We start from the raw sequence: 17414 nt of genomic DNA on the forward strand, positions 1-17414 counted from the left end.
AAAAACCCTTTTCTTGCTTTATAAATACTTTTATTTGGAGTTAACTATGGTAAAACAGAAGTGTATACAACTATTTTATTACACAGGTAATTAGGAGTGTTGTATTTTATTTTGCTTTGGCCACAATTGAGGTAAAATGACTGTCATTTACAGTCAGAAGTCCTCAAGTTTCTTTGAATACCAATGTCCCTGAAATTCACAGTTCTTGCAATTTTGGTGTGAGAAGATACTGAGAAGTGACTCTTATGAAGACACAATGAAGCAAATCTACTTTTCATGTACTTTTAAAACTTCTGTCTATATTCCTGGCTTTATGCTTTCTTGTGCTTATGAAATAACCTCCTGTTGTATACACTTTACCAAGAGAGATACCTTGCAGAGGTGAGCAATTATACCAAAATGCACTGCAAGTTAAGCTCTCTGACAAAGCTTTCCAAAATATTTCTTTTTATTTCTCCATTTTATATTTCATAGAAGAAAAAAAGAGAAGTACACACCACATTCACAAAGCATAAATTGATCAAAAGAGGGGGTAAAAAAAGATTCTGCACTTAATTGAACAAGCTAAGTACTCTCCCAGCATTGCCATAGCAAGGGATTTATTTATATCTGAATATTGTACTTGTTTCTTCTCCCTCCACCCAGCACATACATTTTGCTTATATTCTCAATATTTGTTTCATAGATATTTTTAAAAAATGGGTCAAAAATATACTTTGAAATTGTGAATAGTAAATGGGATAAATTGAAGTAAGCATAGAAGGAATATTAAATAACCACAGATAGTTCCTGTTTGTATCCAGCTCACGTTTCAAATTCCAAATTTTGGTCCTAATCTACACTCGTACAAACTGTCAGATGAAGTTGGTGAGACTGCTCAGATGAGGAAGGGTTAGCAGGAGTCATTCATTACATCAGTATTCATAACACGTTTCCTCTTCAGAAGCTTTCTGCTTCTGCGTAAGCCGCAGTACGTCTGCGAGAGCAGCAGTAGTCTGGGTCACTGCAGGCAGAGGAACGGAGGCGGGGAGAGCAAGTGCCTTGCCCAAGGTAGCGCAGTCACTGCAGCTGGGATTAGGGCTCCGTTCACTGACTCCAGACACAGACAGGCTCTTCCCATTGCCAAGGAAAGTCACACGCCAGATAATATTTAAAGAAACAAAGCAGTGTGGACAGTACTTTAATCTGCATCAGTTCATTAGGCTAAAACTTTAAAACTTTATTCGGGTGAACTCCCAGGGTCAGAAGTAACTGTGTTTCAGTAACGACAATACCATTTGGTACATACATTTTACTTTTTCCAATAATCCTATAAATAATTTAGGGGAAAGGCAGGGTCATGTATAACACTTTTAAATATATCATTCAAAGTAACAGATTATAAAGTATTTTTATGTTATAAAATACCCCTCAAAATTCAAGCGTAATTACTAATAGTATTGCCACTTGTGCATTAGGATTCCCATCCAATACAGTATAAGCAAATGCCATTTAAATAAGCCAAGCTATCAGAGAACAAATTAGTCTAAGAAATCTAATAAGAATCCCTATAATTCCAGTGCAAACAGAAATGACATTTACAAAGCAAATATTGCCTGAACATCAAATAAAACAAATGTTTATTTTAACAGTTGAAGTTAAGATTACATTTTAGATACAAACCCACAACTGTTCTTTCATGTTAATTTGATCACATAATTCTATAGCCATTTTGCATGAGTATGTAGGATGCAGCAGTTCAGTTAAGTATGCTCATCTCCAACACTCTGAGGTAAGAGTAATCACATGCCAAACAGTTAAATGGTTAAAATGTAAGGGATATTAATAAAAAGTTGGTTGAGAGTCCAACAGCAATTGCATACTGATGATGCTCAATTCCCAGTTTCTAGTACTAACTGTTTCCTATGCCTGCAATGTTTTGATCAATTAGTTCCTCAATATTTTAAGGAGTAACACCAATAACTATTTAGCAAATGGAGAGAAAGAAAATAAAAGTTACAGGACAGAGTTACGTAGTTTATATATGTAACTTCAAACTTCACTCCTCTCATCCAGGATATGCTACTACTGACCAAAAATGCAGTGAAAAAACCACAAAACTGTTTCACCACCATAATTAGGAACTTTGAACAACTCYGCAGTACCTGAACTTGAACTCCCAGCCTTTGAATGTGTGCTGAACAGCCCCCTATTGTACTGCACTTTTATGCTGGCAGGAACTGAAGTGTCAATCTTTCATCAGATAATCAGATTATGTCATGTTCTGACCAAATTCATTAGGGAAACTTTTACCAGCACTATTATCTCAAACCAGAAAATCTAGATCAAAGTATAACCGATTTTACAGCACAATAAAACTGTTATAAATATTTAAACACTAATTAAAAGGCCTCTTTTGTTAAAAAGTAAATAAATAATTGAAAACTACCTCTTCTTATAAAAGCCATCCAAGACAACCATATTTATCTCATGCTTCTCAGAAAAGCAGGACCTATACATGGTGGAGAGGGGGAATAGATGCACTTAAAAGCAGTCATTTGAGAAGATGGGGGATTGCTAGAGTTTTAAATCATTTGCCTAAAGTAAGCCACACTGAGTGCTCATTCTAGTGACAAAGTATTAACCCTTGAATGTCTTTGCTAACTCCATTCCTATCGGATGCTGGTATCTACTTACCGCATCCAGAAGTCCTGGATGGACACCATCTCAGAAAGCAAGAGAAAAGAGAGAAAGAAATCCTACATCAATGACTAGTTTCTCAGTAAAAACAGCAGTATGTGTAATTTGTTATATTTTCTAAAATATCCATGATCCTGTCTCCTAAGCAGCTAAATAACTGCGATAAGGTTTGGCAGATCTATTTTCTGCTTATAAGCAAAAAAACAAACACTAAAAATGAGAACATACTAAATATTTTCCCTTGTCATTTCAGTTTCAGGTGGATAGCAAGCATAGCAAAGGAAGGAAACAAAGAATTCCTATTAAGATAATTAACAGAGCAAGGAACTAGATACAGACTAATCCATGAGCAGGAGCAGCAACAAACAACAACAGGACAGTCATCAATATTGATTTCACTTATTTTTCAGTACTATAATCAGATTCTCCATCTGTAATTCAAACTTTAAAAGTATGATAATTTACGGAAAGAGGATTAATTTAGCCATTTTGAGTTAAAGACGTATTTCATAGTTTCATCCCAAATCCTGTATATTGTTAGGATCCTTTCCCCTTTGAAGACTTAGCGAATGATTGAAGCTTCTACTTTCTGAGAAACAGATAACACAAGACTAGTAATCTGACTCTAAGCCACTGGATAAAGGCAGTTTGTTTCCTCTTAGCCCATCTGTCAACACCTCTTCAGTAATTAGTCCTAATTATTACAAAGGGCTAGCCTCCCATTCGCATTATTAAATCAGAAATAGTATCATAGCCAGGTATCTTTCAACGCCTACCAGACTGGCGACCTTCGATTTCATTGAATCTTCTATCAGTATCCGCCTTTGGAAGAGCCTAAGCAGTAATTTTAGCATCAGCTTCAAAGATGCAGATCCCACGGTGGAATTCCAGGGATGCATTCATACACCCCCCCACCATGTGACAGGGGAGCAAGCAACACAATTGACCTTTGCATTGTTCGCTAAACTCCCGTGATATAAAACACACATCTCCATTTTATACAATAGAACTGTTTTTTGCATGCGTGCTCAGAAGTGCTCCTTTGAACTAAATGTTGGTAGGAAAAATAGTGAAACTGTCTATAAAAATGAGGGTTAAATCTTTGYTAAGAAAAAATATACTTGGAATAGTATTTTTTTTCACATCAAGAGAAATTTGCAACCAGTAAATAATAACTAAAGAATATGCATAAAACCTTTTGGGTACGAAGAAGATTTAAAATGTTTCTTTGGTTTATTTTTGTCCTATAGCTGAAGTACTTCCCTGGAAAACTGGAGAACAAAAAGGACAATGGCATCAAAAGCCTCAAGGAAGTAAAGCTCAATTAGCTTAACAGAGGTTTTACTCAGATGTTTTAAACTCTTCATTTGTGTTAACTTTATTTAACTTACTGAAAACAAGAGAAAAAAACTGAACTCCTGTTAAGTACCAAGCCCTCCATTTCTTTTGATTAAAAGCCAAACATGTTTCCAAACAATACATCTGAGACCACTGGCGAGGATCTGTTTCCACTGCCTTGCTCGGCAGCAGCAGAGCCCTAGCCGCTTCCTCACGCAGGACGGGCCGACACGAGCTGCGCTGCTCAATCGCTGCCGGGCCCGAGCCGCTCTGCCGGGCGCTCGCCTCTGGAGCGGAGGAGCTGCGCAAGCGGTCCAAAGCTTCAGGGTGAACAAGGCTCAAGTGCTCTAGTTAAAATAGAGAGTGGTTTTGTTGAGAAGCTTAATGTTTCCTAAAATAAAACATACGTGGACAAAACATTTTTAAAGAGCTTTTCTGTGTCCTGTATTAAAGTGAATTAGTGCATATGGTATTTTTTTTTCTCTCTTTACAGGCCCCCTCTAAAAGCTACAAATTTTGATAACAGATGAATCTAAATAATTTTCCAAAAAAATTAATCCAAACAATAAAAGCACTCGCAATTTTATAAGAAGCAGCAGCCTGAATAGTAGGGTTTACTGACCCTCAGCCCAGAGACTGAGCCATGAGGCCCTGGGCAGCACCGAAGAGGGTGCCTGAGGAGGACACCCCGCTCTGCAGGGACGTTAGCACYGCTCTGCCGCGGCCCGAACGCCCACTGCCAGAACAGGGACCAACCCCCTTGTGCGAAAGCTCTGGGCGCCCGATCCACCAACGTGGTTATCTCAGAGTTTCTGTCTGCCCTATTCCCTTGATTTGGCCTACCTGGAACTAGCACAAAAGCATCTCAGTAGCACAAAGTATTGGAGCATGAAGAAACTGCTCTGACTCAACTCCCTGCATACTTGTCCTGCTAGAGTACGTACAGCACCCACAGCTTCACTGCACCTGGATGGCTTTTCACTTCAGAGATAACTAAAATCTACTGCCAAGAAAAATAAACAAACATACACACAAACTTAAACTTCATTTTCCAAGCTGTATACTTTTTCCAAATAAATGCCATGTTAGCTATACATAGTAACAGGCAGGCATTTAGCTACCAACAGACAGACTTTGAAACACATACTAACACTTCACATAAAAACAGTACAGTATTAATATACTTGCAACAAAATTTTTCTTGATTATCCTTATAAGAATTCAGTGTATTAACAATCAGAGCTTTGCAAATGAAAATACATGGTTCTAGCACTGCATAAAAAATGCCCTACAGGGTCAGACTAGTGATCCATCTAGCCTAGAAACCTGTGTCCAACGGTGGTAATATAAGATACTACTTAGGGAAAAGGCACAAACCTGACTGCTTTTTGCAGTCCATTCCCCGTCCATTGTTGCTGTATTACTGATGTTACAAGGCACAGTGATTTCAGCTATCCATCAAATTGTCTAATCCTTTTTGACTCTAGTGATACTATTGCCCTCTCTACCTGATGTGACAGCAAAATCACTACCTGAAGTATCAGAAAATGAAGGTCTACTTTCTTTTATCCATTTCAAACCTGATCTCCTACTAGTTTCATTGAATGCCTTCTAGTTCTTGCACTGCAGGATTTGGAGGACAACAGTTTCACATTCAGCTTTTCCATCACCTTTATGATTTTGTAAATCTCAGTGATATCCCCACTCACAGCCTTTTTCTCTCTAAACCAGAGTGCCAGCCTTTTTAATCTCTCCTCACATGCCATTTCCTTTGATCATTCCAGTTGCCATTTTCTGCACCTTCTCTAACTCCACTATATCATTCTGGAAAAGCAGAGAACTGTACACAGTACTCAAGATATGAGCCCACTCAGGGTTTACCTAGAAGCAAAATGACACCTGCAATGAGATATAATTGGATGAGAAAAATCTCCACTAACCTCAAAAATCACACATGACTTCCAAGGAAGAAGTTGTTTCTTTCAGCAGTAGATATAATTCCAGCTAATATACCTGGCAAAGGAAGTTATCTTTGCTCTCAATAGTTTAGGATTTCTGTTGTAAGGCAAGCCAACACAGAAAAGGCTAAGTGTGAATGCACTGTGCAAGGATCTACATCCGGAAGAAACAGCATAATATTTTTAATGGCACTTCCTGAAACACCTAGACTTCCTGGAATTACTAATTAAAATCCCAGAGGAACTGATAACATTCTCTGTCCATCCAAGCCTAATAGACTGCTTCCCTATACCACTGTGTATCTTTCAGGGAAGAATTTTAAAGGTCTTAGCTGTTCTATACCAATGCTCAAGAGCTTTGGTCCACTTTTGTAGCAATAAGCTCTGTAGTTTCTCTTGGTGCCTTGGGCCAAAATCCCTATAGCACAGCATGCTAGCAGCTGTTTCTCTCCATTCCCAAGGTAGATGCATTTAGGTGACATATTTTATGGCTAATCAGATCTTTCCCTATTTTAAGGTTACTTTGTACCATGTAGAAAGGTTGGAGCGGAAACAGGTTGTTTTTCTTTTTCCTTCATTTTCATCTCAAATCATTAACTTTAATGAAAGTGAAAGTGCTTGGGTCAAAAAGAGGCATCAATAATAGAAGCACATATGCACAATGTAGTCTCAAAAGAAAAAAGAATCCAGACCCCAGCATAAGGAACAGAAGGAAACGCATCCTTGTTCCAGGCACCCAAGCACTGAGGGAGACACTGCTGGGATCTCCCCGAGACCAGCGCTAGCACAACGTTGCCGCGATGCAACCGCAGCCTACCTTGGCCTCTCTTCTGCCACCATGCGCCCAAGTCTACCAGCAGGAATCTACACAGACACAGAGGCCACATCTCCTTGCGGCCACCCAGAAAGGCCCCTGTCTTGAAACGGTGATGGGATGGATGGATCCCATGGCCTTTATCTGGCAGTTTTGCCAAAGCGCAGAGAGGAAGATGAGGCCCCATGTTCCCAGTGCAGTCCTTGCAGGAGGAAATGAGACCTGGATTTCATGAAATTGATAACAAACTACCTCTGCAAAGCAGAAGATTCATTTTCAGACACTGCACATGAGAATATTTTATATAAATGTACTTCTGCAGTTTCCTCAGTGGTAAAAAGTTCCCACTAAGGTCAAAAATATTTATATACATCAAAAATTTTACATAAGAATAACACTGCTAAACTAACACTGATTTTAAGGACACTACTCACATAGTTGAAGATGTTCACACACATCTGCAAGAAACAGCCATGGAACATTAACTTGGCAAATAGCTTTAGCTCTCTCAAACACAAAAGCTTTCATAATAATATATTTGGTATAAAATCAGATTATAATTTAACCTGCAAGGACCTCAGTATGTTCCTTTTTCAAATCTGCAAGTACTAGTTTCAGGGAAGACGTCTGTGCCAAGGTATATTATATCTGCTATGGCAATAAATTCTTCATGGATGAGGTTTTATATATAAATTACCTTCATTTACAGTCTCAGAATGCTCTTCTAAATTTTATGGGATAATATGAATTATGAGCACCCATGTATTTCTTGCAGGTATAATGTGAGACAGATTTTTTCTAATAKATGCAAAAGGTTATGAAAGTGAGTTGTACTCTACACCTCTCTCTCCATGTTGAACAAATGCAGTAATATGGACTGGTCAATTGCTTATGAGAAGTGTACAGCCTGCTATAAAGATATATAAGCATGAATTAGGTCTAACCAGGATTAAATATGAATCACATGCTTAAATAAAAGCATTAAAAATATCTGCAAGTTTTCTTCTAAGCCTTGTAAACTTAGATTTCTTAAACTGTTATTTCTTGGTTTAGTTATTGGTACATTTATGGTTTGGCAAAGTAACTCCTTTTAAGTAAATCGTACATTTAAAGTGCACAATTTATATATAATTGAAGCTACCATTGTAATTTTTACAAAACTTGGCTGGATTTCACTGGCTGAGCTTTAGGTATTTTGCTGGTTCTGCTGGATTTTTAAAACCCTAGAGAACTGGGAATGGAATGAGTCTGTTCACTATTATTATTAGTCTCTAGTAAATAGTGTTGGGGACCCACTGGAACCTAAATCCTAGCCATTCTTCATATATCCATCCAGCGCTGGGCACATTAATAGGCAAATAGCACCAGAACCCCAGTTCTGCAAACTGCTCTACCCCCACAATCTCCAGTGAGCTTAGTAGTTTCAAAGACTTCTAAAGAACAGGTCCAGGGTTAGTAATTCTTCTGCAAGGACACACTCTTGGTCCACCGTATTAACGAGCAACACTCTCAGCACCGCTTCGAAATGCACCTACTCGCAGCCGCTGAAACTAGGAGGCGAAACAAAGCAGGAATAGTGCAGGAAGGATGGGAATGGTTGCCCTGCTCCCACAACAGTGGGGGAAGGATCAGGCATGAAGAGTCATCAACAAGATCAGACAAAAGAGAAAAGACTGAATCATATTAAAGTAATTACCAGAAAATAAGACTTCTGTAAAATATTTGCAGTCAGCCAGTTCAGGCCTTCAGGCTCAGTCTTGTATTGGGCTGCATGTAGCAGCACCACCCCAGGAGGCGCTCCAGGAGAACAGTGACTCAGAGTCACAGTTCCTCCCTGGCTCCCTTCCTCTCGTATGGGAGAGTAAGTAATTTCACCCCATCCTGAATGAAACGCACTCCCGCGATGGTACAGAAAGGCATGGCTCTGCTCCCCCACTCGTGACCGGGAGGGACGCACCAGCCCCCGAGACCCCACTGTCTCCCCTCTTCTGTCTCCCCACACCCCAAACTGCTGTCCAAAGCAGCCATATGGGACACATTTACTTCCCGCTCCTGCCCCGAAGTTCTACTAGGGACAGGAATAATCTAGCACAAAGATAGTATCAGCACGAAAGAGAAGAGAATACTATTTAGAAAGAACATATGCTGTCACTGGATAATGATAACCACATTTAATGGGCACAAGTGTGAAGGCAAGAATTCCAGACTTTCCCTCTATTTTTAAAAACAGGGGATGTTATAAAATACCCAAATATTTCTGCAGGCACTACACTATTTACGGTATAAAACCACTATAATTAAATGCTAAATGCTGATTTCAATTATTTAGCTATGAAGCAATAAAATAAGCGAGTCCCTTTTAAATGTTATTTTCACAGAGTAATGAAACAATACCAGAGGAGCTAAATGACCTGTCAGGTCCTTAAATGTCCCTGGGTGAGATGTGCAACTAAAAGTACAAGGATTGTCAGGCCTAGGGCTGTGATTAGGCTCTGTCTTCCTCAGATCCACGTTTTTGCTGCAAGCTTGCAGTACAGCTGGAGGCTAGTATATAGAAAAAGAGGAGAGTGAATTTCTGTCCTGACTGGACCAGAGTCACCATGTCACCTTAAAACTAGTCACTTGGGGAAAAAACAAGGCTTATATGAAGACTGAAAATATTAAAGATCTGAAGCAGTGAGGTATTTCAGTTCACCTTCAAATTAAATATATTCTAGACAGCAGCTATTCTAGACAGTGACATGCATCCCCACTGAAGGACCAGGGTTGTGTTCATTAGTGTTGGAAAACCTTGCAAGATTATATTAAAATATCTCTTTAATTGGAAAATGAGTTCCAAAACTTAACCTTTATTGAGAAATATCACCTGAAATACGGGAAATAGAAGACATTCTCAATACATATTCTCAATGAGCTATCTGTCATAGAGGGGGGAAAAAAAGGCTGTAACAGCAAAATATTAGTAATTCTATTCTGGGGCTAAATTACCATCCTGGATAAAAGTTGGTGATAAAAACATCCAGCAAGGAGAAGCRAAGCCCTACCAAAACAGATCCTGTACTGTCCTTAAAGAGGATACAGTGCATGCTGTCCTGACAAGGAATACCTCTGTCAGCCAGTGAAGGGGAAGTGGCCATGCTACCTTCCTCCCTTTTGAGGACAATTAACATTGCTTCAAGCTAGGACCTCCAGCACAGCTTCAAATTTGCAAGGCTCAAGTGCTGTCAGCATGCCAGACCCAGACATAGGGGGCAAAATGATGGGTGGATATGGTGCTCCGAGACTACCTTCACCCTTGCTGGGATCCTTGCAGAGCTGGGAGGGATGATATTGAAAAATTCTTCACATCTGGCACTCCCTGAAGAAAATTTTTACAACAAAATAGAATGCAGTCCACTTCCATTCATTTGAAAAACTTTTTTGCTTTTCTAGGGAGATTTTCAGTGAAATAAGTAGTAAGCTGGAAATTTCCAGTTCAAACATCCTGTAAACTAGATATGTCTGATTAATCTTTGCTACCTTACATGCTTCTCCTTTACTGAGAACAAACAAAATATAGCCAGTCGAAGAACATGTTTCCAAGCAGGAACAGTGATCATTCCAACCCCCAGCTCCATTTTTATTATAAATAAAAAAAATGAAGGTCTTCCATTAACTTCAGTGGTTGGGAGGGAGTGGGAAGAATGATGTGTTAAGCTGCAATGGAGGAAGTACATACGCCAACTGGAAAAACGGACTATAAAAAACTTTTCTTACATAAACACAGGAGGAAGTAACCAACACCCTCAATTGTTGAAGTGAAAGGTGGGGGGCCTATACGCTTTACTAGAAAAAAAAAGTAAAAATGAAAAAACGTCCTGAACGTTTCACATGCTCCCAATTACTCTCAAATTTAAGAGTCTTGTTCAGTAAGGTCAAATTGTTACCAACAGTGGACCTGTCAGACCTCATGCACTGAGCATAAACACTCTATAACAGTATCAGGCCAGAAACGTCACTGCAGCTACGACTGTATATCAATTACGCAGCACAGCACCATGGGCTCTCTCCCTGTCTGTGACCTATTGCAGGTTGGSTGGAGAGCCCTCTGGCACATGGGATCCGAGTGCAGAAGAGAGGCCGCGGTGCTGTGCTGCAGCAGTGTGTGCACCACTGTGGCAGGCCACCACTGCTCAAAGGGGCTCTAGTGACCAGCAGTGTCCCCACCTGCACTCCAGGAATGCATCCCTCCTGTCACACGGCAATACAGGTCCCCAGCCAGGAACCGACGTGGCATGTCTCACATGTCAGAGGCCAAAAGAATCAAAGGGTCTAAAGGTGTTATAACTCAAAAGTRCAGCTTCACAATGTCAAATGGGTCCACCACAGAACAGAAAATTTATTAGAGCAAATGACTAAACACTAGCAGGCCAGAGATGCAAATTCAAGCAAGACAGACCGAGGAAAAAGGAGGGAGACGGTGTGTGAAGCTGGCTGCCCAAATTATACCTCCTCTGGAGAAGTCGCTACATGGACCTGTGCACTGGGAAAGACCCAAGTGGAACAAGACATTACTGATACAGGCTCACACACTTCCACGGCCCAAGTAACAGTCCCATACACCAAGTGTTCTGATATCTAGCAGACATAAATCCTCAAAGGGAGCTACATCCAAAAGAGAGTTCTCATGATGATCTACTGCCACTTCAGTATTCTCATATTTTCCCATTAAGGTTGTTTTCTTTATCCATGAAAATATATTGGCTTATGGCATTTAACAAAGTTGTAACCTTCCAGTTACAGAGCTTGAACTTGTCAACAATTATTTAGTGAGTGCAGGGGAGCCAGGTCAGCACATAGATGCATAGCACATAGATTCTACTAACCTTTAGAAAAACATTTCTTCCTCAGCTAAACACAGTATAAAAGAACACAAAACTGACCTCAAATTAAGCAGAAGTCTGGATTTCTAATGGACTTGTAGCTTCAAGGTCATTTCACTTAAAAAATTTCTTAGAAGGTTTTGAACATTTATCATTTATAAATCCYTACAAATTAAAAACAGAGAAGACGTCATAGAACATTCAAGCAAAAGCAGATAGCCCACATCCTCTCCAACCCCCAAAACATGCTGAGTTGTTTTGGAATCTTTGAAAGCAACAATTAGAAACACCATATTAAACGCATGGACAACACAGACCTAACAATCTGGGATAAAACTGCATTCTTCTTCCTCTGCTGCTTACTTAGGGAACACGTTAGCATTGCTTTGCCCAGGACAACAAAGATAACAAGCTCTGATGCAGCTTAGCACTTTAAATGCCAGGACAGCCAATGMGGCAGGAGCAGATCTGCTCTGTCACTGGTATTAATGGCCAACACAAAACAGGCATGGTTACTAGGTTCTCCAATATATTTATTTTTTAGAATGCACAAAAAGTTAGAAGCTTTGATAGGCCATTCTGCCTCCTGATTCTGAATTCAGATTTCACAGCTTTACCTACAAAGCTCTGCACAGACACGGCTCATCAGATCAGCCTCACTCCTAGATGTCTCCTCTTCGCCCACATGTACGCATGCTCACCTTATCAAGACTTTGCTTGTCTCCTTGGTTTCCTCTGCATTACATGTGTCCATGGGTCTTCTACAAATTTCCATTCTGCAACACTTACTGATCCTATACTGCACAGCTCACCCTGAAAACACTTAAATCCTTGATGCCTCATATCTTGTTTGCAGCTCTGCCTCCCCCACCTCCTTACACTAAATAGGACTTTTTCTCTCCAACAGTCTCCCCACTTTATCATGGCAAAATTGGTCCTGTAGACTGTCAACTTATTAGGAGATRCTCCTGTCTATTTATTTGTATCTCTAGAGTGTAATGCAAATCTATAATGTGAAATAAAATWAAAAAAAMCACACCCTCAAACACTCTCAAATGCTATAATTCTAATGTCTCCAGTTTTCAAGCAGCTACTTTTTTGATATTCAAACTCAAATCCTGATGATAGAAACTTGCATTTTAAGGAGAGGCAAGTAGAAATTTCTTATCAGCTGAACAAGTTGAGCTATGCTTCTGGGTATGTATTACAACCTCTTTTTTGCATCACACCTACTCTACTAAATATACAAAACACGGAGCAAGTGATAGTTTTGTCAGCCACCAGCTAATCAAATGAAAAATTATTAGGCTTAGAAAAATAATAAAAGTAGAAGCCAGCTGTGCATTTGTTGGATGAAAATCCCAGTGTCTCCCATGTTAGCTCATGTGCATTTCAATTTCTGGGAAGAAAATAATGGGAGTTTCTCCACCCTTTCTCATGTGAGCCATAAAACAGATTTATTACCTAGGATATATTCTGTGTTTTCTCCTGAGGAAAAAAGAAAGTGGTGGAACAAGTTCATTTTTTTCTCCTCTACAACTAGGATTTTCTTTATAATAAACACAGAGCTAAATTTTGGTATCATATAGCCCTTCTATTTAATGCTCTGGTCACACTTTTTACCTTCCTAAATCTTGAAGTGTAGCATTTTCATTTCAGTGGGGAATCTACAGCTGTTCCAGCTGTCTGAGTGCAAAAAGTCTGTCCTAAGATTCCTATCCGGTACRTTTTAGAGCAGAATCTTTCCCTCCCCTAAATCAAAGAAATATGGCTTCTACTGAAAAGCTGTGGAGTAACTACAAAACTGTTAAATATTGGTCTATTTTTCTTTTCAAATAGTTCCAGCTCGGCTTTACCTCACACCCAACAGTCACCCAGCAGCTCTGGGAAACTCAGGCTGCAAACTTTAGGGCAGTGTTGAATCTCACCTGGGAAGGCTTTCCTGTACAAATTATTATTTTTTGACTGTCACAATCACCTTCTGGCCTTTAAGAATAAATCATGAGAGAAACAATTTGCTGACTAAGAGATTTTTTGCTCCTAAGACTCTTAATTTGCTTATGGTGTGATGCTACAACTCTAAGTTTATCTGAAGACCTACGCTGGCAAATCTGTTTATAGAAAAGGAGCTTTCCCCAATACCTTGCACTTCTGAGATGCAGAAGAGGCCGATTCATATTTTAAATGCTTCTGAATCATGATACAGCCTGGATTCTGCAGTTCAATAGTCTGGAAACTTTCAAGACTAATATATACCTTTTAAAGCGATATCCAGTAATACTTTTTTTTTTTCCTTTTAACTATTAATTCCGTAGTATTTGAAGCCTAACTGTGACCCATAATCAACTCTTAATAAGTAGCACATACTGTTTAATGAGTCACTTCTCTCAACAGGGCAACTCTGACATCTTTCAAAGTTCCAGTTCTTTCAAATAATCCCACTGCATATGAATGCTTAGACCAAGTCATGAATGACACAAACAATTTTGAAATGATGAGTTATGCCATCATTAGTTGCATATAATTAAAATGCACCATAGGAGATGCATTCATTACAATTGTGAAAAAAAAAAAAAACTTATGAAAAGCTAAAAATTGACTTTTTATCACACAGCTGTGCCAACAGAGCTCAAAAACAAGCTGTTTTGCTTGGGCAAAAATTGTGCAGATTTTGTAGAGTTCTTTCTTTCTGATTGCTCTGTGATCACTTTTACTGATCCACAAAGACCAGCAATTTTGATTAAAAAAAACAAATTAGTAGTTAAAGTAGTTTTTAATCTATTGCTAATTTGAAACCCTTAATTTGTATTACCAACTATATTCTAGTGGGTCAAACTGTATTTTTACAAAGAAAACATAAATCCATCCACACTAAATTTTTGGATCCAGCAATATTATTGCTACTGAACTTACCTTTTTTCTTTATAAAGACATACATACAAACACGTAAAATTGCTGAGATTTCAAGTTTGTGCAAAAATACTCAGCACATTACAGTAATCAGCATTACAATTCATAAAAGGTGTCTGAACAGGAAAGTTCAACCTTTCCTTTTTTAATCATTACTAAATTTTTCTTCGCAGCACCAGAAAACTGGCTTGCATATATCTATAACCCAATGCAGCTATGCAAAACAAGAAGAGTAAGCATAGTAGCTAGTTTCCCCATGAAGAAAATGCCTAATAGAATAACATTTTGGAAAGCAGAAATCTTCAGCATTAAATTCCCCATATAAGCCAATTAGCTACAACTGACCGGTTTACAGTTCTTACTGTTCAATGAAATGGTATGTTGTTATGGCTGAGCTTGCAGAGAAATAACACTCAAAATAGAAGGTATGAAAACACAAGACATGATACAACCAGATGTACTGCATGATACAGAGCCAAAATATTGTCTCCTTAGAATGTGAGAACATATACGGGTCAGTAGTTAAGGGTTTCATTGCAAAAAGGAATTCACAATATTCTAAAACGGTCAACATGGTCATTAAGGTGCAACGTAGTTAGCCAACATTTGCTCCCTAATGCATTAAGATTCTAATATTGTAATCCTAATGCTTAAAAATAAGTTTTTACACCAATTAACCAAAAATAGATTATATCTGTGAAATTAGAAGCTGGCTTCTACTCCAGTGCATGCATCAGTTAAATTTTTATACATGATAACGACACATTCAAGTGAGAACTAATCAAGTCAGATTTCCTGATCACAGGATATTTTTACAATAGCTAGAAAAACAACTTTACCTGTAAATCAATAAAAATGTGAATAGGGGTCATTAAAAGACAAGAAGTTATCACAGTAGTTTATTTACAATCTATCTATTTTGTTAAAAATAAATAAAATGTCCTCTACGTTCCATATAACTTATACAGAAAGGACAAATTATTAAATGAAATGCTTCCCAGTCACAGACCCCTCTTGAAACGCCTCACAGAAATACTACTAAAAATGAGGTTTGGTGGAGAGAGCTTTGTACAAATGATAGATAAATCACAAATAAACTGTACTAAAAAGCATGAAGAAGTGTTCTGCAAAACAACTCTCAGAGAGTAAAAGTTGCCTGCAGATTTCAATCTCTCACGTCCTGTATTTTTTCCAAAGCACATACCATAACTGTTTTGTACTTTGTTCATTTCAGAATGAGGCTATTGAATCTGAACATTGTCCACTTTAAGCTCTGGCATATAAAGGAGCTGTATAAGGCATTTTATTTATTTTAATCAAGTACTCCTACTGAGATGAAGAAATATATAAAAGAATCCAAATTTCAGGTATCAGTATGTAGGCGTCACCCAAACACTACAAGAATACATTCAGAATACCAGCTAGGTCCATAAAATGCTAGACAGCAAACAAAGCGCCCATGCTGAGAATAACTGTAAAGTAGACTTATGTCTCACACACTTTATAAATAAATCTGTAATACTTTGCTGCAGAATCAGACTGCCAGTAGAGGGAGCAAAAGCAAGTAAACCCTGCTAACAGGAATCTGAAAGTACCAGTGCTGCCCTCGGTGAAAAGGGAGCAGCACGCCCAGGCCACTACTCTGTGAAGACAAACGAGCAGTGCTGATCTTTCTCTTTCCCCGCTAACTGAAGCGGCCTGTGAAAAATCTAGCAAGGCAAGATTTCTTCAATTTCCTGAGAGTAATCAAAGGGAAATCTGATAGTAGAATCTGATAGTAGAATTTCTGATAGCAGTCAAAGTAAAAACCCAGGGACTCTAGTCAACCTGTTGCTAGAAGGTGAGTTTTGCAGATTTCAGTAGGCTATACCTGAACAGAAATTTGCATTATTTGCATAAAATTACAGTGTATTAATTATACAATCATAGAATAACTCAGGTTGGAAGGGACCTGAGGAGGTCTCTGTTTGACTTCCAGCTCAGAGTATATTCAGCTAGAAGATCAGATGAGGTTGATCAGAAGTTTATCCAGTTGGAGAAATACGCTATTTTTTCATATTACTATACTACATGTATTATTATATAACTATTATTTTTTACTTTTGCAAATGTTTTGAAGTGAAGGCTCTTAAAGCACTTTAAAAACTGGTTACTCTCAACAACTCTTCTTGAGGACTGTAGTTACAATTTTGCAGATGGGGAGGCACAAAGCAAGGAAAATCCCACCTAAAGTTGTGTTTTCAATTGAGAGCAGAATTGGGTACAGAATTTGGGAGATTCAGTTCCCTGCCTCACCTTGATCTACTGCTCAAGGAGCAGCGTCCACACAAGGGCAGGAGAGACGAGCTTGCTCACTAGCACTTACTTTTAACTACCTTAAAAAAACTCATTACTGTTGGTCATAAAATAAAAGCACAGAGATTATTACGGAACAGTTGTAAAATTCAATACACCCAAACTGTAAGCTCCATTACAACTAGGTTTGGTATTTACGGCTCACTGATATTAAATATTTGATAGGGTATGTTCCGAACTCAAAGCACAAGGCTTTAGCGCTACAGCTGCTGGACGAGACGTTGCGCAGGGACCCTCCAGACAGGCCGTTTCAGAGCAGCAGCTTAACCGCAATTCAGCGGACGCAGATGGCCACCCAAACGGTTTTATCCAGCACAGCCCTGGCGCAGGAGACGTGCTGAATCTCCTCCAAGCGTCTGCCTAAAGCATCCCCCCCCGGCAATTACTCCTTCGGCCGCGCCAGCTCTGCGCGCCCCCTCCGACGCCGCTAGCGAGGACGGTAACGGCTGCAACGGACACGCACCGCCCCCCCCCGCGCGCCGCTCAGCGGTTGCCGTG

The 17414-nt window shown here is 39.1% G+C and overlaps 1 protein-coding gene across 4 annotated transcripts in view; it reads right to left on the reverse strand.

The window, feature by feature from the left end:
- The window catches only part of GNB1L (G protein subunit beta 1 like), a 43106-nt gene that overhangs the window by 25361 nt on the left and 331 nt on the right, over positions 1-17414 (reverse strand). Inside the window, exon 1 of one of the 4 annotated variants that reach the window (XM_026091881.1) lies at positions 3456-7832. The exons of 2 other annotated variants lie outside the window; for them this stretch is intronic. In XM_026091881.1, coding sequence (XP_025947666.1) covers positions 3456-3578 — 123 coding nt within the window. In that variant the 5' untranslated portion in view covers positions 3579-7832. Of the gene's footprint in view, positions 1-2676; positions 2694-3455; positions 7833-17414 lie in introns of those variants that run through there. One more of the 4 variants, XM_026091879.1, reaches the window with a different exon arrangement.

This window comes from Apteryx rowi, unplaced genomic scaffold (assembly GCF_003343035.1).
Source record: "Apteryx rowi isolate R43461 unplaced genomic scaffold, aptRow1 scaffold_93, whole genome shotgun sequence".
Taxonomy (NCBI): domain Eukaryota; kingdom Metazoa; phylum Chordata; class Aves; order Apterygiformes; family Apterygidae; genus Apteryx; species Apteryx rowi.